Below are 22855 nucleotides of genomic sequence, written 5' to 3'. Positions count from 1 at the left end.
TACACCAGCCTGTAATTCAGATTAAAGTGATTTTAAAGGCTGAAGGTTTTTGTTTTTGTTTTTTTTTACATCGGTTACTAAACGCACAACAGTAAAATCAGTCTGTATATGCAGTAAAGCATGCTTGTTAATCCTCACTGTGGAAGGGGTTAATCCTCTGTCTACTGTAAAAAGGCTGTTTGATCCTGACTACTCTGCCCCTCTTGTTCAAATGTTCACGCTAAGACAGACTGTAGCTCTTCTGCACATGCTCAGTTTAGTGTGAATTGCTAGAGAAGTTTTTCTTTTTTGGGGGGAATGCATGTGATTAGCACAGAGCCAATCAGCAGACAGAGGTCAGGGGTTTTGCATCCTTTTAGAGCAGAAAGGAAACTCCACCTACAAGCTTTCACCAGTGCTCAGCTGAAGTCACAAGACTGCTCTAACAGCTGATGAGAAAAGGTATTTAGCAGTTTATATTTACTAAAATAATTGCATTTCCATGTTCTGTGTACTGTGTGAGACCAGATATAGTAAATGCAGGGTCCTGGGTTTAGTAACACTTTAAATATTTTCTATTCATGAAGGTAAAAACCCTTCAGTGTGCAGCAGGCCTCCAAGATACTTACCAGAGCTCCATCTCAGTCCAGCAATGTGTACAGAGGCCCTGGCTCTCCTGGATTTCTCCCACATTGGCTGAGACACAGCAGCAGGAGCCAGTGTCAATGATAGCCAATGAGGAGGTGATGGAGCTAGAAATAAGATATGTCTGCTCAAATCCGAATGCCTTTATACACACACCTATATAGTTTTTTTTTTTTTTTTTTATAACCCATCAGGTGCTAAAGGAGTGTGACAACATGAACACCAAAAATCTGAATTAAACACTCTGCCCACTGCTTTACACCCTTATACATTTCTAGCAAACTTTGCATAAAAACAAGGAATTTTGGTTCACATACAGTACTTTGCAATACATGTTTAAACACTTGCCTACAGTGCACTTATACCCCTTTCCTGCCCAGGCCAATTTTCAGCTTTCAGCGCTGTCACACTTTGAATGACAATTGCACGGTCATGCAACACTGTACCCATATGAAATTTTTATCATTGTTTTGAGACAGAGCTTTCTTTTGGTGGTATTTAACCATTAGCCGCCCGGCCAATGGCCGTTTGGCGGCTTCAAATGTGCCTCTGCACTCCGGGTGCACGCCATTTGGCGTGCTCCCGCACATGCGCAGTTTGCGCTAAAGCAGAGCGGTGCAGCAGTGCGATCTGTCACCGGCCGTGCACCTCGGACACGGCCGATGACAGATCCGAGTACCGGCTCCCGTTGCTGGTACCATGTGACCTGCTGTGACCAATCACAGCAGGTCACATGACAGTTGTATACAATGGATGGCTTCATTCATGATGCCATCCATTGTATACTAGTGCCTAGCTGTGAATGGTCACAGCTAATCACATGCACATGTCATGTGATTAGCTGTGACCAAATCACAGCTAAGCACAAAAAAAAAAGCTGAATGAATCGATTTCATTCAGGTAAATGCTTGCTTATAGCTATACTGATCAATTCCATAGTAAAATATGAAAAAAAATCTTAAAAAAATGTAATAAAAAATTAAATATAATAAAAAAATTAAAAAAAATATATATATTTTTTCATACTGTCACCAGTCAGTGTCCCTGTTCACAGCCATGCCAGTTATATGATGACGCTGTACTGCACTGGTGACAGTATGTAAAAAAAAATAGTGAAAATAATTTTTTTAATTTTTTTCATTTTCCGAAAAATTATGACAAAAAAAATACAACTTAAAAAAACTCGCCATGCCTCTTATGAAGTACGTCGGACTGTCTACTCTGCAAAAAGGGGTCTTTTGGGGATATCTGTACTGTTCTGACATTCTTGGACCTCAAGAAATTAGATTGGCCGTCAGTACTTCAGGATTGATCAATATTCAGATATATACCATAGTTTGTGAACTCTATAACTTTCCTACAAACTAAGAAATACATCCTAATTTGGGTTATTTTCACCAAAGACATGTAGCAGAATACATCTCGGCCTAAATTTATGAAGAACAATTATTTATTTGTAAACTTTTATAACAGAAACAAAGAAAAATGTGTGTTTTTTTTCAAAATTTTTGGTCTTTTTTTTGTTAAGCAAAAAATAAAAACCCCAGCGGTGATTAAATACCACTAAAAAAAAGCTCTAGTTGTGTGAAGAAAATGATAAAATTTTAGTTTGGGTACAGTGTTGTATGACCGCGCAATTGTCATTCAAAGTGTGAGAGCGCTGAAACCTGAAAAATGGCCTGGGCAGGAAGGTGTAAAATTGCACGGAATTGAAACGGTTAATCACTTATGGGTTTTCTACTTTTTGCTAAACAAACCAAAAACTGAAATTTTTTTTCTTTTTAAATGTTTTTTTCTTAGTTTTTGTTATAAAATTTTGTAAATAAGTGATTTTTCTCCTTCGCTGATGTGCGCTAATGAGACTGCAGTGATGGGCACCGATAGGCTGCACTGATTAGGTGGCACTGATGGGCACTGAAAGGCAGCACTCATATATGGCACTGTTAGGCGGCACTGACTAGTAGCACTGTTAGGCGGCAATTGCCTACAGGGCACTTAAACCCGCTTCCTGCCCAGGTTAATTTTCAGCTTTCAGCGCTGTCACTCTTTGAATAACAATTGCACGGTTATGCAACGCAGTACTCGACATTGATTTGAGACCGAGCTTTCTTTTGGTGGTATTTAATCACCTCTGGGTTTTTTATTTTTTGCTAAAAAAACCAAAAGCAACTGAAAATTTTGAAGAAAAAAAGTTTTTCTTAGTTTTTGTTATAAAATTATGTACATAAGTGATTTGTTTTTTTCTCCACTGATGTGCGCTAATGAGGCTGCAGTGATGGGCACTGATAGGCTGCACTGATGAGGAGGCACTGGTAGGTGGCACTGATGGGCATTGACAGGCATCACTGATGGGCACTGAAAGGCAGCACTCATATATGGCACTGTTAGGCAGCACTGACTGGCAGCACCGTTAGGCGGCATTGAAAGGCAGCTCAGATGGGCGCTGATATGTGGCATTGATGTGCATTGGCAGGTGGCATTGATGGGCACTGACAGGTGGCACTGCTGGGGCTACTCTGATCATCGGTACACTGAGCATCAGTGCCTTGATGATCACTGTACATGTCCCCTCCGAGGAATGCCATTTACCGGCTGTCATTTGCCATTTACTGTCAGCAATACAGCTCGTGAGGAGAGAAATGCCGATAACCGACATTTCCTTATTTACATGTGATCAGCTGTGATTGGACACAGCTGATCACATGACCCAGCCGTTATCTTCGACTTTTTCCCTTGATCGGTGATCTGCTGTGTCCGAGGGACACAACGCACCACTGATCGCCGCGCTGAGCGCCCCCGGAGCCACACACGCGGGTTAGGGTGGGAGGACATCATATGACGTCCTCCCAGAACGAAAGAACCATCTTGGGAGGCGGTTAAAATGTTCCTGATTTTATGCAAGGTTTGCTAGAAATGCAAGGATGTAAATCAGTGGGCAAGAGGGGTGATTCTGATTTTTGCTGCATTTTAAGGGCCATTTATGGGAATTAGAGAGATGCAGATTCAAATCTAGCTGCCTGTTATTTAGCAAATTCTGTGCAACAGTTTTTATGCATATTTGTAACTCCTGCTATCCTGTACAGTCAACTGATGTGTACAGGTCTGCAACAGATTTCACTGGAGTTGAGACAGATTTTCACTCAAAACAAACACACAGAGGGATATTAAAGGCATATTTTTTTAAACAACAAACTTACCTGCTCTGTGCAATGGTTGAGCAGCCTCTTCTTCTCGGGTCCCTCGCCGGCGCGCCTGGCCCTCCTCTACTGCCGAGTGTATACATTCATACACAGCCACAACTCAGCCTAGCCTCTCTTCATTGGCTCACTGGCTGTGATTGACAGAGGTGAGAACCAATGGCTCTCGCTGGTGTCTCAGCCAATGAGGGGGAGAGACCTAGGAGAGCCAAGGCTCTCTTGCACATCCCAGGCTCAGGTAAGTATTGGGGGAAGCTGGGGGGGCTGCTGCACACAGAGGGTTTTTTAACATCGTGCATTCTGTGCATGAAGGTAAAAAACCTTGAGCCTTTATTACCACTTTAAAACCACTTTAAGAAGTGGTCTGGGGTAGGTTTTAGTCTGTGACAAGTCTACAGAACAGCTGAGGTAGGAATTTCTGATTGATGCTGCCTAATTATAATGAATCTGTCTACAATTGTCTCCCTGCTCCTGTTTAACATTCACTGGTCATTCAACAGAATGGCAGAATGTCCCCTGTTGTGTATTGTGGTATGCTGCGATGCGGCACAGCTTTTCTCTGGCCATGCTTTGGGGTGCCATTTTAAAATAAATGCTTGATCTGTATATTTCTACTCCTAGTGCATGTGGACTGAATAGGTCATTAGAATATTCAATATCGTTCAGTTAGCATTGTGTGACAGGTTTACTTGTGTCCCTCTTAATGCAAATATTAGGTTGCATATCTATATATGAATAAAGGTTATTCACAAGAGCTAATTAGAAATAAAATAAGGGAAGTGGGTGAGACAGAGGATGTTTCTTGAAGGATAGGTTGAGAGAGGAGTTTGAGGACCAGATGGCAATAGTTCTTGATTTTAATAGATTATAAGAAAGTAGTAAATGTTTTTAGAAGATATTGGCCTATTTTAAAAACAGATCCTATCCTTAACAAAATCTTACCAGAACTACCGAAATTTATATACAGAAAGGCCCCAACCCTCAGAATGAAATTGGTGCAGAATGTATTAGACCCACCAATTAAAAATAAGAAGGTCACATTTCTTGACCAACAAGGTTTCTTTCCGTGTAGAACCTGCTATGCATGCAGAGCCACTAGGGGGCAGAATCCTAAAAGGAGTTCATTTATATCTGAAAGTAACAGTAAGGAATTTAAAATCAAGGATTTTATATCCTGTAGAACAGAGGGAGTAGTCTATATACTTCAATGTGGTTGCGGACTACAATACGTAGGAAGGACAAAGAGACTGTTGTGGGTACGGCTTAGGGAACATGTCCAAAATATCCGCAAGGGTTTCCCGAAGCATAGCGTATCGAAACATTTCTCAATGTGTCACAATAAGGACCCTTTGGGTTTAAGATTTTGGGGGTTGAAAGATTTAAGAAACATTGGAGGGGTAGTCATAAAGTTAGTTCTCTTAGTCAAGCCGAATCAAAATGGATCTTTATTATGGAAACACAAATGCCGAGGGGACTCGATATAGAATTTGATCTAAATTGTTTTATTAATGATTTCTAAAGATTTTTAGTTTTTTAATACTCTTTTATATACATATATTATATATATATAGGCATAAATCTAGAATATATTGAGGTTTTTTTTTTTTTTTTACTAATATCACCTGGTTATATATAAAAAGGGGTTTCATTTGTATTCTTGTATATATCCTTTTATTTGTAAACATGTAATGAGTGCAATTGCATGAATTGGGATATATTTTTTAAACTTCTTTTAATATTTTTTTTTTAGGACCAATATCTATATTTTTTGGGATTCCAATAATTATATTTAGAGGGCATATTTTCTGTCTTAATTTCTATGCTTTATATTATTTTAATAAAGTGATTTTAGATTTATTACATAATTGTATTTATACGTCTTGTTTACCATTTTTCATTAGTCTGTATGCGGTTTGTGTAATAATACATTTATATACAAATAGCATACTTAATATTTTATTAGGTCTAGGGGGTATTTTATATCCATGTTTGTTTTGAAATCACCCGTTTTTAAGGTCAAGGGTGAGTTTTTTTTTTTACCTCTATTTTATAGTTTGGGATGGTAATTAAAGTTTACTGGGGTATATGTCTGCTTTATAGTAATATTATATTGATATAGGGAGCCATTACAGATCTATATTTTATTTTTGGAGTTCTGTCCTTCGATATACAGGGCCCGTGGAAAATAGCCTTGGATTACTGTAAGTCCGACGGTAGGGTTGCTTAGTTATCGTCTTGGACTTAGCTAGTATGGCCGCAGTTGTCCCAACCCGCGGTCCGATTAGCAGAACTTCAGCCTATAAAATGGAGTACTGTCTACCAATCACGTAGTCCTGAGGAAGTCGCGTGTAGGCGTGACGCAACGCGGTGATGTACATCCGGCGGAACGCCATCTTGGTACACCTTTTCATGCAATACACCCAATATATGTGTTGAAGGCCTGTTTGTTACCAACTAAATGTGAGTGCAGTTTTTGGCATATCTAGCTAATAGAATAAAGCACTTTAACACTATGGAGAATGTCTTTCTCTTGTTTCATGGGCTTATGAGAGATAATTGGTATTTGTGATGGTGCTTACCTGCCTACCTACCTATCCAGAGGAAGTAATACCAGTGCTGCTGCAAGATATCAGTGTGGTTAAAATTCCCAGGAGACTGGGCAGTAAAGAGTGCACATACAGGAAGGATCCAGGGGTGATCCAAAAGGTTCTGTGGCCCTTTGGGGTCGCCGATTGGAGGTGAGAGGCCATTGCAGCCAATGAAGGATCACTTATCGGTGTGCTGTTTATCCACACTGCATATATTGCATGACCAGAAGCAGTGAAGCACCTGGATTGTTTTTTCCCATATTGGACTTTGTTGCATTTTTCACTTTAATATTTTTTTGTATTAGTGTGGTTTTACACTTTTTTGCACAGAGTGTATGCATATCCTTCATTAGGGATTCACAATATATACGTGTTATTTAGATTTGTGTCCCAATATTGGGAATCATGGGTCACTAATTTGTGGATGTATCCCAGAGAAGGGATCGGGTCTGTATTTTTGTGTAATTATCACTTGTTTATAGGTCATTAGTCTTGGTCCAATCTTAGGACCTCGTGTGTATTTATTCACTTTTATTCACCATTATATGGAATATATGTAGGTTGTATTTATTTAGCGCTACACCATTTATTTTTAGTTTATACATTTATTTCACCTATAGGTATAGGATTAGGTTTCAGCTGCTTCGTGTGGTAGTTTAGGTACATATTGAGCACAGGGGGATTTCTTACATAATTTTTTGATATCTATATATGGGTTTCCATGCCCTATATGGGTATAAGGATCATTTTTACAAAATGTTGCACACCTCTGAAGACATTCTGCTCATATTTGTGTACAATGCTACCATTATTTTCATGGTTTCTCTTGTCCAGGAGGATGTTTTCTTTCCATCACATGAAGCTAGTCATTTATTTTCCACATAAAAAGTCTAGTGTTCATAGGGATGTCTTAAAGCTTTGTGGAAAAGTTGATGACCTTATTGTACCCAATCTAGCTAGCGGTTTGCTTCACCTCCTACTTCTAGCATGTTATAAGTCAGGGAGTGTGGTTTTACTTTTATAAAAAAAAAACATTTTCTTTTACAGAATATGATCTGTGATCTCTGGGAATATACACATTTTTGCTCTGTCACTACTGTTATGGTAAGTAGTGGTTTGTGTAATTTGCTGATTTTGTCTAGTTATTTTAATCTTTGACAAATTCTGAGAAATTAATTACTTTTACCCAAGTGGGTTTTTTGTAGTGGCTGAAAAAATGTATAGTAATTAAATTACAATACCAGAAAAATGTCATTGCTATAGCTAATTTACACATTTTAGTGGCTTATTTGTTGGATGTTTTATTGGTAGATTAAACTGTGAAATTTAGGCAGCCATGAATGTGTGGTTGTTTCAAATCTTTCTTGTTCCAAAGGCATTAAGTGTATACATTTTGCTATTTCTTCTTTATTTTTTCTTTTCTATTCATTGTAGATTTGGTACTTTTACAATAAGGGAATTTTGTAGCATTTTACTGTGTGTTTGGAGCATTTGTATTATGTTGTTTTTTTAGTAGATTTGGCAAGACAGCAAGAGGAAGTAAAACGATGAGGGTTTTTCTAGAGTATGGTTTCATCAGTAGAAAATACGTATTTTATGACATTTATGGTAACTTGGTGACGTAAAACAGAAAAAGGAGGAATACATTTTAATGCTTAAACATAAAAATACAAGATTGGGTGTCTAAATTTTACTTTAAATATAATTTGCCTTTCATTCTGTTTTTGAAGTTTCCATTTACAATGGGCAGTTTTACATTTAGCTGTGGTTTGGTTCATTGAAATATATTAACTTTTGGAATAACTAATCTTTCTTAACCCACTTTTTAGTTTTTTTTTTTTTTTTTTTCTATTGCAAGCAGATCATTCATTATTTCGCTCCCTTCTTGGCACCTCATCATTGCAAGTTACGTGTGTGTGTGTGTGTGTGTGTGTGTGTGTGTGTGTGTGTGTGTGTGTGTGTATATGTATGTATATAGATATGATTATATTATATATATATATATATTTTTTATTTTTTTTTGTAATCCTGAATCTGCAATATGTGGTGTAGTTGACCATCATTTTGCATGTAATTTTTATTAAAAAAAAGTTTGTTTACAAGGTTTTTTCTTAATTTACAGTAAATGTACACAAATACAGTAGCTCAGAAACCTAGATTCAACTTCCACTAAAAGGGGTCTGTTTACAAAACATTTGTTGTGCAAATGTCGTTAGCATTCGTCCAGGCTATACAAATTTTCTCCATATTTAATATGAATTCTTATGTTGGCTCCATTTGGTGGCTACAATGCAACATATTTTCTGCCACTAGATTTTATATATAGAGGACTCCAATAGAGAGCAGTGAGTGAATGGCTTGAATTGGTGTCCCTACAAAAGATGTCTGTGGGAGAGGAGGGATCTCACTGGGTTTGGTACTTGGTCATAAATAAGGAGGTAAGCCGTTTCCATGGGCTAATTAGAGTAAAACCCAGTGACAACTTATTTGAGGTGAAGATTGGTAACTTCCCCTTTTACGCAAATAGTCCACTGTGCAGCCCCCAGGAGTTCAGTTAGGATATACTTTTTGGGGTAGAATGGTAATGAACAGAAAATAATGAGCAAAATAAAGATCCAGTTTAACTCTGTGACTTGAACAAAGAGGCAGCTCCCAAGAAGCTTCAATGTGCACTGTTCCTGGCATTTTCTATAGCACTGGTTCTCCAGTTTGGGGAGTTTATGGCCCAGTACATTTTTCCAAAACTTTCCATGCCCAAGTAATTAGAATTTTATACAGTTGTATGAATATAAACTTTATCAGCCAGCAAAAGCTTAAGAAATTGAAACATTGCACAATGCAGCCATAGCTGGACGGCTGTGCAAAATCGTGTGTGTGTGTGTGTGTGTGTGTGTGTGTTGATTTGCATTCTGGTTTAGGGGGCGCGTGCCCTTGGCTTCTACGGCTGTCAATCACCAGCCCCCGGCCAGGGATTCTCTGCTGGCATCCAGCGATCACTGTGTAGAACTGACGGGAGGGACCTGTGTGTACACAACACAGGTCGCTCTCCTGCCAGCAAGGACATGCTGCTGTATTTATCTGCACAACAGAGAAATACACAGCAGCATATTTTCCTAGTAAAGAACACACAGCACATGATGTAAAACAGCACACAGTTAACACTTTGATCACCCCAGATGTTAATTCCTTCCTCCCCAGTGTCATTAGTACAGTGTCAGTGCTTTTTATTAGCACTGATCACTATTAAGGTAATTGGGGTGGTAGTCCGTTCCCTTCCAGTGTCTGAATGCCCGCCGCAGTCCTGCTATAAGTCGCTGATTGCCGCCAGTACTAGTATAATAAACATAATTCCAGTGTATATATACCTACATTTGTAGACGCTATAACTTTCACTTAAACCAATTATTTACATGTATTTGGGGTTTTTTTTTTCTTTCTTAGCGAAGACGTAGCACAATACATTTTGGCCTAAGTTTGACGAAATTAATTTTTTTTTTTTTTTACTGGACATGTCTTATAGCAAAAAGTCAAATTAAAGATTTTTTTTTTTTTTTTGGTTTGTTTATAGTGAAAAAATTAACCACAGAGATGATCAAATACCACCGAAAGAAAGCGCAAATTTAATTTATGTACAGTGTTGCATGACCGCACAATTGTCAGTTAACGTAACGCAGCTCCATATTGCAAAAAAATGGCCTGGTCAAGGAGAGGGGTAAATCCTCTGCAGGGCAAGTGGTTAACCACTTGCCTTCCACCCTATAGCAGATCTGCTGCTACAGGGTGGATGTTCTGTGCAAAATCACGTATACAAACGTGATTTTGCACTTCCGCAACTGGGATGGGCACGTGTCTGCCACCAGAGCGCTGCTTCTGCTGTGATTGGACATGGTAGAAGCCGATCAACGTGTGCCGACCAATGGACCAGGTGCGCCGACACCTGTTGATCGCCGAGGAGACTACAATAACACAGCTCTGCCTATGTAAACAAAGCAGAGCTGTGTTGTGTCTTAGCAATCAGGGAATAAAATCTCATAAATTGTCTAGTAAAAACAGTGCACACAAACACTTTTTAACCCCTTCCCAGCTAATGTCATTAATACAGTGACTGTATATATTTTTAGCACTGATCCCTGTATTAATGTCATGGGTTACCACTTGGTGTCAGTTAGTGTCAGACTGTCTTCCGCAATATTGCAGTCCTGCTATAAGTCACTGATCACCTCCATTACTAGTATAAAAAGAAAAAAAATAGAGTACCGTATTTGCCGGCGTATAAGACGACTTTTTGACCCTTGAAAATCTTCTCAAAAGTCGGGGGTCGTCTTATACGCCGGTACACATGTTTAGGGGGACTGCGGCATTAAGTACAGGGGTTTGCAGGGGCTGATGTCTCTTACCTGGATCCAGTCCCACGACGATCCGGTCCAGGAAGCGCGGCGTCTCCTTCAGTTCGGCCACTGGATGTTCGTGCGGTTGCTCGGCTCCGCCTCCTCACCGGTGATTGGCCGCCAGAACTGTAGCTCAGGAAAGGCACACAGGCGGCCAATCACCGGCGAGGGGGCGGAGCCGAGCGGCCCCGCGAAAATTGAGTGCCGGAGCAGCAGGTAAGTGTTCTGTGTAGAGGTGCTGCTGCAACCACATATGCTGGCTGCAGCAGCACCATGCGAGAACAGGGTCAGCAAGTCTCAGTGGGAGGAATAGTGCCCCATCATTGGTGTCACTGATACCAATGATGGGGCACTATTCCTCCCACTGACACCAACGATGGGGCACTATTCCTCCCCCCCACTGACACCAATGATGGGGCACTATTCCCCCCCCCCACTGACACCAACGATGGGGCACTATTCCACCCCCCACTGACACCAATGATGGGGCACTATTCCTCCCACTGACATCAATGATGGGACACCATTCCCCCCACTGACACCAATGATGGGGCACCTATTCCCCCCACTGATACCAATGATGGGGCACTATTCCTCCCACTGATACCAATGATGGGGCACTATTCCTGCCACTGATACCAATGATGGGGCACTATTCCTCCCACTGACACCAATGATGGGGCACTGTTCCTCCCACTGACACCAATGATGGAGCACTATTCCTCCACTGATACTAATGATAGGGCACTATTCCTGCCACTAATGCCAATGATGGGGCACTATTCCTGCCACTAATACCAATGATGGGGCACTATTCCTCCCACTGATACCAATGATGGGGCACTATTCCTGCCACTAATACCAATGATGGGGCACTATTCCTCCCACTGATACCAATGATGGGGCACTATTCCTGCCACTAATACCAATGATGGGGCACTATTCCTGCCACTAATACCAATGATGGGGCACTATTCCTGCCACTAATACCAATGATGGGGCACTATTCCTCCCACTGGTGTGCATTGGAAGAGGGGTAGTCTTATACGGCGAGTATAGCCCAAACACTACATTTTAGCAGGAAAAGTAGGGGGGTCGTCTTATACGCCCAGTCGTCTTATACGCCGGCAAATACGGTATATATACCACCATTTCTAGATGCTGTAACTTTGGCGCAAACCAATCAATATACGCTTATTTTGGGGGGGGTTTAGCAAAAATATGTAGCAAAATATATTTTGGCCTAAGTTGACATTTTTTTTATTGGACATGTTTTATAGAAAAGTTTATTTTTTTTATTTATTTTTTTGTTTGTTCTTAAATGTTAGTGTTTTCATTTATAGCACAAAAATAAATGCAGAGGTGATCAAATACCACTAAAAGAAAGCTCTATTCAGTTGCATGACCGCCCAGTCAGGAAGGGGGGTAAATCTTCCGGAGAGCAAGTGTTGTTTTTTTTTTTTGTTTTTTTTTTTTTAATTCTTGCTGTCCTTCCCCACGCTCACCTCCTTGTGTGTGTTGTGCTCAATACTTCTTTTTGTGAACTTGAAATGTTGTTTTCTCTAACGTCTCTGCATGCTGTATATGCACTTTGTATTTTTATATCTGTTTGTATACCTTGCAGACTTTAATAAAAACTTTTACTGGGAAAAAAAAACTGCCAGAGGTGAAAAAAGTTTAGGTTAACAAAATTTTAAAAATAATGGACTTTTCAGTGTTGTGCAAAAGAAGAAGCAATGGGTTAACTCATAGCTCTGCAGTAATGTAAATAAATTAGGCTCATAAAATTTATCAAGTCCTTTAGTTGTCCCAACTTGTTGATAACTTACAAGCTGTCTGTATAAGGCAGAACATTGTTGAACCAGACTGTTAACCATAACCTCTTAAGCAATGTCTGGACAGTATTGTCCTGCAGGAAGTAGTTTATTGCTTTCAAAATGTTGAGTAAAAAGTCATTAACAAAGGCAGACAGACCATTATAACTTTTTTTTAAAAGGGTAGCTCTTTCGATAGAGAAATTACAAAGAACGCCAAGGTGTCAATGGGTTCAGTTTCCTACACCATCAATAGGCACTTTGGAAATACAGGAGGAGACTGATAGGAGGTCTGGCAGACTCCAAGCCACAACAGAATCAGAAAACAACTTTGAGAGTCCACAGCTTGGGTCAAAGGTGGCTCACAGGACAACCGCTTAAAGCACAGCTTAATATTGGTCCAAATTTCAGTTGTAAAGAGAAGACTTCGAGCTGCTGGTTCGACAGGTTAAGTGGCTGTAAGAGTGTCATTGCAAGAATAGCAATTTAAGAAAAAGATGCTTGCCTTGGCCTTGAAACACTGTCAGTGGACTGCTGAAGACTGGAAGAAGGTCTTATGGAGTGATGAATCAAAATTTGAGATCTTTGGTTCATCATGCAGGGTTTTTAAACTTTGTCAAGTATGAAAGGATAGTTCCTCAGTGTGGGACACCAACTGTCAAACATGAAGGAGATCTGTGGCTTTTTTGCTAGATCCAGAGTTGAACTGCAGAGTAGTAGCACCGTGAACCAGAACTACTACCACAGCATTTTGCAGTGCCATGCAATACTCCGGAATATGGCTAGTTGGTTAGGGGTTTATCCTACAGCAAGATAATGACCCAAAACATACCTCCAGACTGTGTCAGAACTACCTTAGAAGAAAAGGACAAGATGGTAGGCTTCAAATCTTGGTATGGCCAGTACAGTCTCCAGACGTAAACCCATTGAGCTGATTTGGGATGAATTAGACAGATGGGTGAAAGCAAAGCAACCTACTGTACAAGCACAAAACATTGTGTGAGAACTTCGGCAACAGTGTTGGGAAAAACTTTCCGAATGATATTTGATTTCTGTTGAAAGAAAACTACGAGTGTGTTTAGAGTTATATCTGCAAAGGGTAATTACTTTGAGTCAAACTTTGATTACCTTCGATTTGTTTGTTCTATGCCTTTTTAGAGTACATTGAGACATTGTGATGCATATATTTCAATATAAAATTGAAAAATGGGGGTGTTTTAAAACTTTTGCCAAGTAATGTATGAGTGCAAGGATAACATGTGACCCGGTGTGCACAGTGTTAGAGTGAACATGGGTTTATTATGCTGAATATCGGCCGTGATTCCAAAGGTTCTGTGCCTGCTCCCATTATACATTGCACACACTTGCTGCATTTCTTGTACCCACAAAATATTCCTAAATTACTGTGCCAAATGGGACACCTTATCCTAAGGACAATCGACTATTCTTAAAGTCTCATAAACAGATAAGTGTGTGTGTGTCTGTGAGGAGAAAAAGCTCTCTCTCGCTCTCTCTCGCTCTCTCTCGCTCTCTCTCGCTCTCTCTCGCTCTCTCTCGCTCTCTCTCGCTCTCTCTCGCTCTCTCTCGCTCTCTCTCGCTCTCTCTCGCTCTCTCTCGCTCTCTCTCGCTCTCTCTCGCTCTCTCTCGCTCTCTCTCGCTCTCTCTCGCTCTCGCCCTCTCTCTCTCGCCCTCTCGCCCTCTCTCTCTCGCCCTCTCTCTCTCGCCCTCTCTCTCTCGCCCTCTCTCTCTCGCCCTCTCTCTCTCGCCCTCTCTCTCGCCCTCTCTCTCTCGCCCTCTCTCTCTCGCCCTCTCTCTCTCGCCCTCTCTCTCTCGCCCTCTCTCTCTCGCCCTCTCTCTCTCGCCCTCTCTCTCTCGCCCTCTCTCTCTCGCCCTCTCTCTCTCGCCCTCTCTCGCTCGCCCTCTCTCGCTCGCCCTCTCTCGCTCGCCCTCTCTCGCTCGCCCTCTCTCGCTCGCCCTCTCTCGCTCGCCCTCTCTCGCTCGCCCTCTCTCGCTCGCCCTCTCTCGCTCGCCCTCTCTCGCTCGCCCTCTCTCTCTCGCCCTCTCTCGCTCGCCCTCTCTCGCTCGCCCTCTCTCTCTCGCCCTCTCTCTCTCGCCCTCTCTCGCTCGCCCTCTCTCGCTCGCTCGCTCTCGCTCTCGCTCTCGCTCGCTCTCGCTCTCCCTCCCCCTCTCCCTCTCCCTCTCTCCCTCCCTCTCTCCCTCCCTCTCCCTCCCTCTCTCCCTCCCTCTCTCCCTCCCTCTCCCTCTCTCCCTCTCCCTCTCCCTCTCCCTCTCCCTCTCTCCCTCTCCCTCTCCCTCTCTCCCTCCCCTCTCTCCCTCCCCTCTCTCTCTCCCCCCTCTCCCCCCCCTCTCTCTCTCCCCCCTCCCCCCCCCTCTCTCTCCCCCCTCTCCCCCCTCTCTCTCTCTCCCCCCTCTCCCCCCTCTCTCTCTCCCCCCTCTCCCCCCTCTCTCTCTCCCCCCTCTCCCCCTCTCTCTCTCCCCCCTCTCCCCCTCTCTCTCTCTCCCCCCTCCCCCTCTCTCTCTCTCCCCCCTCCCCCTCTCTCTCTCTCCCCCCTCCCCCTCTCTCTCTCTCCCCCCTCCCCCTCTCTCTCTCTCCCCCCTCCCCCTCTCTCTCTCTCTCCCCCCCCCCTCTCTCTCTCCCCCCTCCCCCCTCTCTCTCTCTCTTCCCCCCTCCCCCCCTCTCTCCCCCCCCCCTCTCTCTCTCTCATTTTTAAAGAGAACTTGAGTGAGGAGGCAAAACAAACTTCTTCTGAGGTTCATATTTAACTGTAGTTCATAACAGAATGGCACAATCTTAAAACAAAACATGGCAATAAGTATTATTATACAGGATTTATATAGCGCCAACAGTTTGCTCAGCGCTTTAAGTAGACAAATGATATGACCCCTGTTCAAAAGTCTGCATACCCTTAGTTCCTAATACTGTGTATTGCCCCCTTTAGCGTCAGTGACTTCTGTAATAGTTGTCTGCAGGTGGTATAGCTGCCCATTTTTTTTTTTTTTTTTTTGGCAAAATGCCACTAGGTCATGCAAAGTCTTCGGTCATCTTGCATGAACCGCACGTTTAAGTTTTCTGCTCTTCAAGGCTCAGTATCTAGCCTGCTTAGTGCTTCTAAGTGAAAGCTAAAAAAAAACATTGACTATTTATACACACACTTACAATTTAAATTCAAAAAGTCTAAGATGTGGGAAATGAACCTCTTCTTTTTTTTTTTTTTTTTTTTTTTTTTTTTTTGTGTAATTTCTTTATATGGCCAAGAATGCAATATATACAGGACTATAAAAAAAACAAGTGGCCCTTAATAAACCAGAGTAAGGGTATGCAAAAGTAAACTTAATAGGGATGCACCAAAATTTCGACCACCGAAACATATCGGCTAAAAATAGCGATAGGAAAAATTAAGCTGATACAGGAGACTGCGTACTGCAGATGTGTGGGGGGTGGCTGAGAGAGGCAGAAGAGGAGCAGTGTATACAGTGACTGCCTGTCATTTTGTCAGTGCCGGTTTTTATGTAATTGCTGGCTTTTTTTTTTTTCTTCACTATAGCTCAATTAGCGGTCACTTTTCCCCCCAGCTAAAATAAACTTTCTTTTTAGTTTATTTCCAGAGATAAAAGAATCCGTTTCCTTTAGCTCCGGGAAAGTGACAGCTAATTCTGTGAGCTATAGTGAAGAAAAAGTCATCAATTTAAAAACTACTGAGTACCATTTTGAGTTGCTGCAATAACATTTCAGCGAAATGGACTAGCCTGCTGCATCATTTTTTCACTTTGATTTTCGGGGTGTCTTTGAATTCAGTCCTCCTGTAGGTTAATTTTCATTTCCATCAAAGGATTGGGCATCCTTACATTCCTAACACATTACTCAGTCCATATCAGTATAGATATCCAGAATGATATTTTTCCCCATTGAGATCTGACGTATTTTCATAGTGTTCCTTTAATTTTTGGAGCAATGTGTGCGTGTAATAAATATCTCTCTCTCTCTCTCGACTGATGCAATTTTTTTTTTCCCCCTTCTAGGTACAATAGAAATGAAGGTACATATGCATACAAAATTCTGTTTTATTTGTTTATTTACTTTTATTTTTCATCACTGCAACCATTGCCACGGTTATGTACACGATCACAGAATTGCATCAGATGAAAACCACATTCATAGTCACAATGACTATCAGATCTCACAAGAGCCTTATCTTCAGAATGGGGATGCAGAACTGTTAACAAGCCAGTCCTTGTCACCAGAGGCTGAACATGAGCAGAAATACTATATAGAAAAACTGTTCCATCGCTATGGGGAGAATGGAAGGCTTTCATATTCTGGACTAGAAAAACTTTTAAACAGCTTGGGCCTTGGTGAGGTAAAAGTAGTTGAGATTGGTCATGAAGATGTTGGTCATGACCCAGTTTCACATTTGGATGCTTTAGATGTTCAAGAAGGAAAGCATTTTCACACACACGATCATTATTCCCACTCAAATGTAGAAAATGAAACCAAAAATGCTGTATCCTCCAACGATTGTAAAGAGAAAAAGGCATCATTGCCAGTCGAACATAAATTATCCCATAGTCCTCACTTCCATAATCACACTCATAAAGGTACAAACCATTCTCATAACCATATCCACCTCGATCATAGTGATACAGAGAATCAACTGGACCATGGAGGACAAATTAATGAGCCAGTAAATGGTACGGATATAACACGAGAACAGCCTGAGAAAAAACCTCACAGGCACAAGAAGAAGAGGAAGGGGACTAAATCCAGTGAACCTACTACAGACTCTGCTTTTGTTTCTGAACAAGATGAATACAACCATGTTTACAAAGTGGACCAGAATTCAGATGTAGGTCACCTTCGTGACAGTGAGAATACTCAGAATTTTGAATCAGAAGAACATAGACAGATGCTGGATGATAGACATAGAAACACTCGTAAAAGAGAAGCCCCAGACGACCATATTGGTATGAAAAAACATGTATTCTCACTGAACCATAAGCAGCACAGTGAAGAAATGCATGATGAGGTAAGAGATAACCTAGACTTTTTATTGCATAGCTTAATTCAAGAGCAAACATGTTGTGTTGCAGCTTACCAGTCCTTAGATGTGGTGGCTGTGTTAGTGTTTTTATTTTTTTGTTGTTTTGGGGTTTTTTTTTTTTTTTTTTTTTTCAGGTTTTTCCTTTTTGTCACCTGGTGTTCTTGCCAGTAACACACATTTTGTCCTAGGTAGCAATGCTCACTAAATGTACAATATCACTCAAGGACTGTACTCGGGGGTGTATAAATGTAAAAAACAAACTACTTGTCCAAGGAACGAAGTCAGGGTCCCAATCTACTTGTCCCTCATGACAAACTACTTGTCCTGATAAATAAAAAAAAACATTTTACATTTCGGGGAGAAAAAAAAATGAAGGGTTCATGTTTCTTCTTAGGCAGAAGTGCTTTTAGGAATAACTGGGGCTTTTAAAAACTAAAAGGGGTATTGTGGTGACTTAAACTTTTTTAATCTTTTTTTTAGTTTTTGCTGAAAATGTCCTAGAACCCCCAAATATTATATATTTTTTTTTTCTTTTTAAACATCCCTTGTGACAGCAATAGGCAGTAAAAGGTACTCCTTATGGAGAGATCTGGAGTCAGTAAGACCCCAGATCCCTCCTCTGCCCTCTAAAAGCATTTGATCACACCAAAATCGGCTGATCAGATGCTTTCCATTTTTTAAAAATGGTGCTGAGGAAACTGGTGGCGATGTATGCTCATTGCTTCCTGTTTCCTATATCATAGAGGTGGACAGAGTGGATTTGGTTCTGAGCAGGCTGGTTGATTGTACATGACAGCCCGCCAGGGATTTTTTTTCTTAGAATATGTGCAGGAACTCAACCACTCCCTCACCTCACCACTTCCTAACAGTGGGAGGGTCCTAATGGAGCATTGTTAAATACCAATAGTGCATACTGCACAGGGCAGAGTTCAGGAGTGTGCTGCCTACAGGGTGCAAGGTTCAGGAGTACACTGCATACAGAGTGATGAGCTCAGGAGTGAGTTGTGTACAAAGTGCAGGGCTCAGAAATGCATATATCACAGGCCAGTTTACAACCCGCCTTCTAGTACAGAGCTCTCCTCCCACCCCCAAATCCTCTGTCCCCCACCTACAGAGTATCAGAGAGGGGCTGGTGCAGAAGAGCAGCTACAACTTACAGTAGGAGTGCAATGTTAAGTGGGGAGAGGGACATTAATGCTAAGGGGTGATATGGGGATGAAATTGGTGCCATAGTAATGAGGCATTGGTGCTAAATGGGGGGAGGTGGCAATGTGGTACTTTCTAATGTGGGGGAGAGGGGCGACTTTGAGGATTAGTGGAGGGAGAGGAGGACCATTGGGGGTATGTGTGGGAAGAGGAGGAGGCATTGGGGATAAGTAGGGGAAGTGGGGGACTTTGGGGATAAGTGGGGGAAGGGGGGTGGGCATTAGGGATAAATGGGCGAAGAGGGAAGGGGGCATTGGGGATTAGTGGAGGGAGAGGAGGAACATTGGGGTTAAGTGGGGGGGGGGCATTGAGGATAAGTAGGGGCAGAGGAAGAAGACTGGAGATAAGTGAGGGTGAAGGGGACATTTGGGATAAGTGTGTGTGGGGGGAGGCATTGGGGATTTGTGGAGTGGGGGGTGAGTGTAGTGTGACTGTATGGCAGATGCTGAGTGTCACACACGACGGTGCACTTGGTCTGAAAGATTCCTGGAGATGTCCATTACAGGTGGGGTACAGCAGAGGAGCAGAGCTCTGAGCAGTATGTTGCAGGGACTGGAGGCGGCTCAGTGTCCCGGGACTGACAGCCAATAGGAATAAGTCAGAAAAGTATGTATGCACTTCTTGTGGAAAGAGGAGCAAAACTCACTGTGTTGGCTTTTCATTGCAGAGAATTATTAGTGCGGGGCCAGGACAGGCTATAACACGATACGTTAGGGTATAAAAAGGGATGCTTGCTAGGGGGTAGGAGTCCGTGTACTTACTCAGAACGGCAACCGCACTGAAGAAAAACACCACTCCTCCACCCTCTCCTCTGCTGTCATGTGCCGAGCAGTGAGAGTTTTGTGCTGCTGGAGTAGAAGCCAGGCTTCTTTCTTCAACTTCTGCCGGAGTAGCCCCAGGGGTGTGGAAATTTTTTCAAAAACTACTTGTCCAGGGACTAAATTGGGGCCCCAATATGCTTGTCCCTCATGATAATCTACTTGTCCAGATAAAAAAAGAAAAAAAAAAATGTAACCAAAACCGGATTTAAATCTGAGGTGCTGGTAGTAATGTCTGGGGGTTTTAAAAACGAGGCTTTATGGCGACTTAAACATGTAATGTTTTTAACTTTGCTCTGTTTATCTCCTCCTAGCAGGGAGGGGGGAGACCTTGCAGTGTGATGAACAACGATTGGCTGCTCGTTAGGAAAGGGTGGGTCAGGGCTTATACTCTATCCCTTTTGCTGCGGGAGCCGGTTTTGCGTTTCTTGCACACGTTTAAAAAAAAAAAAAAAGTATTTTAGACCTGAAGATTACATAAAACCCCCTAACATGATATATTTTCTGAAAGCAGAGACTCTAGAGAATAAAATAGTGGTAGTTCTAATTTTTTATGTCGCTTGATATTATCACAAAATTTCAGTAAATAATACAAGTAAGTTTAATTTTAGGGCACAAAAAAGCAATAAATTACCTTATTTTTTTTGTAAAATATACAAGATGAGGTTGCAGCGAGTAAATAGATATCCAACTTGTCAAACCTTAAATTTGTGCACGTTCGTGAAATGGCGACGAACGCCAGTACCCTATATTTTCTATAGGTTGACACTTTTAAAGCTTCTTTTAGGTCACCGGTTTAGTGTTATGGAGGAGGTCTGGTGCTAGAATTATTTCTCTCATTCTGGCGTGCGTGGCGATATGTAACTTGTATCGCAATCAACGGTTTCATGCGTAGGCGCCCCACCATTTGCTTTTACGTTTGTATGTACGTATAGGGTGATGGCCTCAATATTTTTTTGGGGGGGTGAATGGTATGTGCTTGGGTGTAACTTTTCATCTGTTACAAAGTCCCCTATGTGATGATTTTTGGTGACAAGTTCTCTTTTGAGACATCCAAGGTCTAAAAGACCCTGCATGTCTCCCCTCTGCTCCACTGAATGTAATGTGGTGCATTTAAGGAGGGGGAAGCCCCCCCACCCCAAAGCCTCACACCCCCCCCATGTTGGGGGCATGTGGCCTGGTATGGTTCAGGAGGGGGGGGTGCGCTCGCTTGTTCCCCCCCTTTCCTGACCTGCCTGTCTGCATGCTCAAATAAGGGTCTGATATGTATTTTGGTGGGGACCCCCACGCTTTTTTTTTTTTTTTTTTTTAATTGGGGTGTGGGAGTTCCCCTCAAAATCCATACCAGACCCAAAGGGCTTGGTATGGATGGGAGGGTGGACCCCACGACGTTTTTAAATTGCCAGCAACCATTTCTTTTACATTCAGCTGTCAGTGGAAACCCCGCTGACAGCTGAAACATTAACACATGGTTGTCGCTACTAAAATACCGCATGACTTGATAAAATAACTCATGCGGTATTTTAGTACATAGTTACATAGTCTAGCTGAAAAGAGACAAAAATCCATCCAGTTAAACCATTAAAAAAAAAAAAAGTTATAATCCTATACCCACAGTTGATCCAGAGGAAGGCAAAAAAACCCAGCAAAGCATGATCCAGTTTGCTCCTACTGGGAAAAAAATTCCTTCCTGATCCCCTGAGAGGCACTCGGATATTCCCTGGATCAACTTTACCTATAAATGTTAGTATCCAGTTATATTCTGTGTATCTAAGAAATAATCCAGGCCTTTATTGAAGCAATCCACTGAGCTGGCCAAAACCAACTCTTGAAGGAGTCTGTTCAACATTTTCACAGCTCTCACTGTGAAGAAACCTTTCTTCAGACGTAAAGAGTGCCCCTTGTCCTCTGTGATGACCTCAGGGTGAATAGCTCTACACCAAGTTCACTATATGAACCACTGATATATTTATACATGTTGATCATATCCCCCCTTGATCTCTTCTTAAGAGAGAATAAATTCAGTTCCTCTAATTTTTCCTCATAGCTGATCTCCTCCACGCCTCGTATTAGTTTTGTTGCCCTTCTCTGTACTTTCTCCAGTTCCCCAATGTTCTTTTGTGTGAATTGGTAGCGTTTACTTTTTTCTGACCTCTGGAACGAATTAATTGGTTTTCAATGCATTCCTATGGGAAATGGTGTTTTGGTTTGCGAATTTTTCGCTATACGAAAAGTCCCGCAGAACGAATTAAATTTGTAAACCAAGGTATGCCTGTACTAAAAAATAGATTTAAGGTTTACATATACTTAATTAAAAGAAAACTCTTCTATGAGAGAAATATGAAGGCTGTCTTTGCTGATCTCCTGTAATTGCTTGTTAAAGGCTAATCCTGTGATTTCATTAATTTGAATCACTGACCCAGTAAAAGTATGAAGAGAAAAAGCTTGGACTTAACTAGCTTGCTTGTCCTGAGTCAGTGGCTGAACATAGTAAAGGCAAGCAAGGCTAGTATATTTTCCTTAATTTTGATCTCTGAAATTTGCTCCGCAAACAAAAGTGTGCTTAATCATTAACTGTAATGAACACCTTACCCTTACACACTTTAACTAGACCCTAACATTCCATTTTGAATTCCTTCTGTAGCATACGTACAGTCAGGTCCATAAATATTGGGACATCAACACAATTCTAACATTTTTGGCTCTATACACCACCACAATGGATTTGAAATGAAACGAACAAGATGTGCTTTAACTGCAGACTGTCGACTTTAATTTGAGGGTATTTAGATCCAAATCAGGTGAACGGTGTAGGAATTACAACAGTTTGCATATGTGCCTCCCACTTGTTAAGGGACCAAAAGTAATGGGACAATTGCCTTCTCAGCTGTTCCATGGCCAGGTGTGTGTTATTCCCTCATTACCCCAATTACAACGAGCAGATTCAAGGTCCAGAGTTCATTGCAAGTGTGTTATTTGCATTTGGAATCTGGGTCTCATCTTGAGAGTTGATAGCAACAAAGAGCTGTCACTATCAGTGAAGCAAGCCATCATCAGGCTGAAAAAACAAAACAAACCCATCAGAGAGCTAGCAAAAACATTAGGCATGGCCAAAACAACTGTTTGGAACATTCTTAAAAAGAAGGAACGCACCGGTAAG

At 41.7% G+C, this 22855-nt stretch overlaps 1 protein-coding gene across 2 annotated transcripts in view; it reads left to right on the top strand.

Annotated features, from left to right (window-relative positions):
- The window catches only part of SLC39A10 (solute carrier family 39 member 10), a 107670-nt gene that overhangs the window by 7092 nt on the left and 77723 nt on the right, over positions 1-22855 (top strand). The window contains exons 2-3 of one of the 2 annotated variants that reach the window (XM_089689977.1): positions 7457-7513; positions 16653-17656. In XM_089689977.1, coding sequence (XP_089546103.1) covers positions 16664-17656 — 993 coding nt within the window. In that variant the 5' untranslated portion in view covers positions 7457-7513; positions 16653-16663. The remainder of the gene's footprint in view (positions 1-7456; positions 7514-16652; positions 17657-22855) is intronic. The other variant, XM_089689976.1, reaches the window with a different exon arrangement.

The sequence above is a fragment of the Staurois parvus genome, unplaced genomic scaffold (assembly GCF_062004578.1).
Source record: "Staurois parvus isolate SC_StPar_1 unplaced genomic scaffold, SC_StPar_1.0 ptg000506l, whole genome shotgun sequence".
NCBI classification, from domain to species: Eukaryota; Metazoa; Chordata; class Amphibia; order Anura; family Ranidae; genus Staurois; species Staurois parvus.
This window is presented reverse-complemented; position numbering and strand designations above follow the sequence as displayed.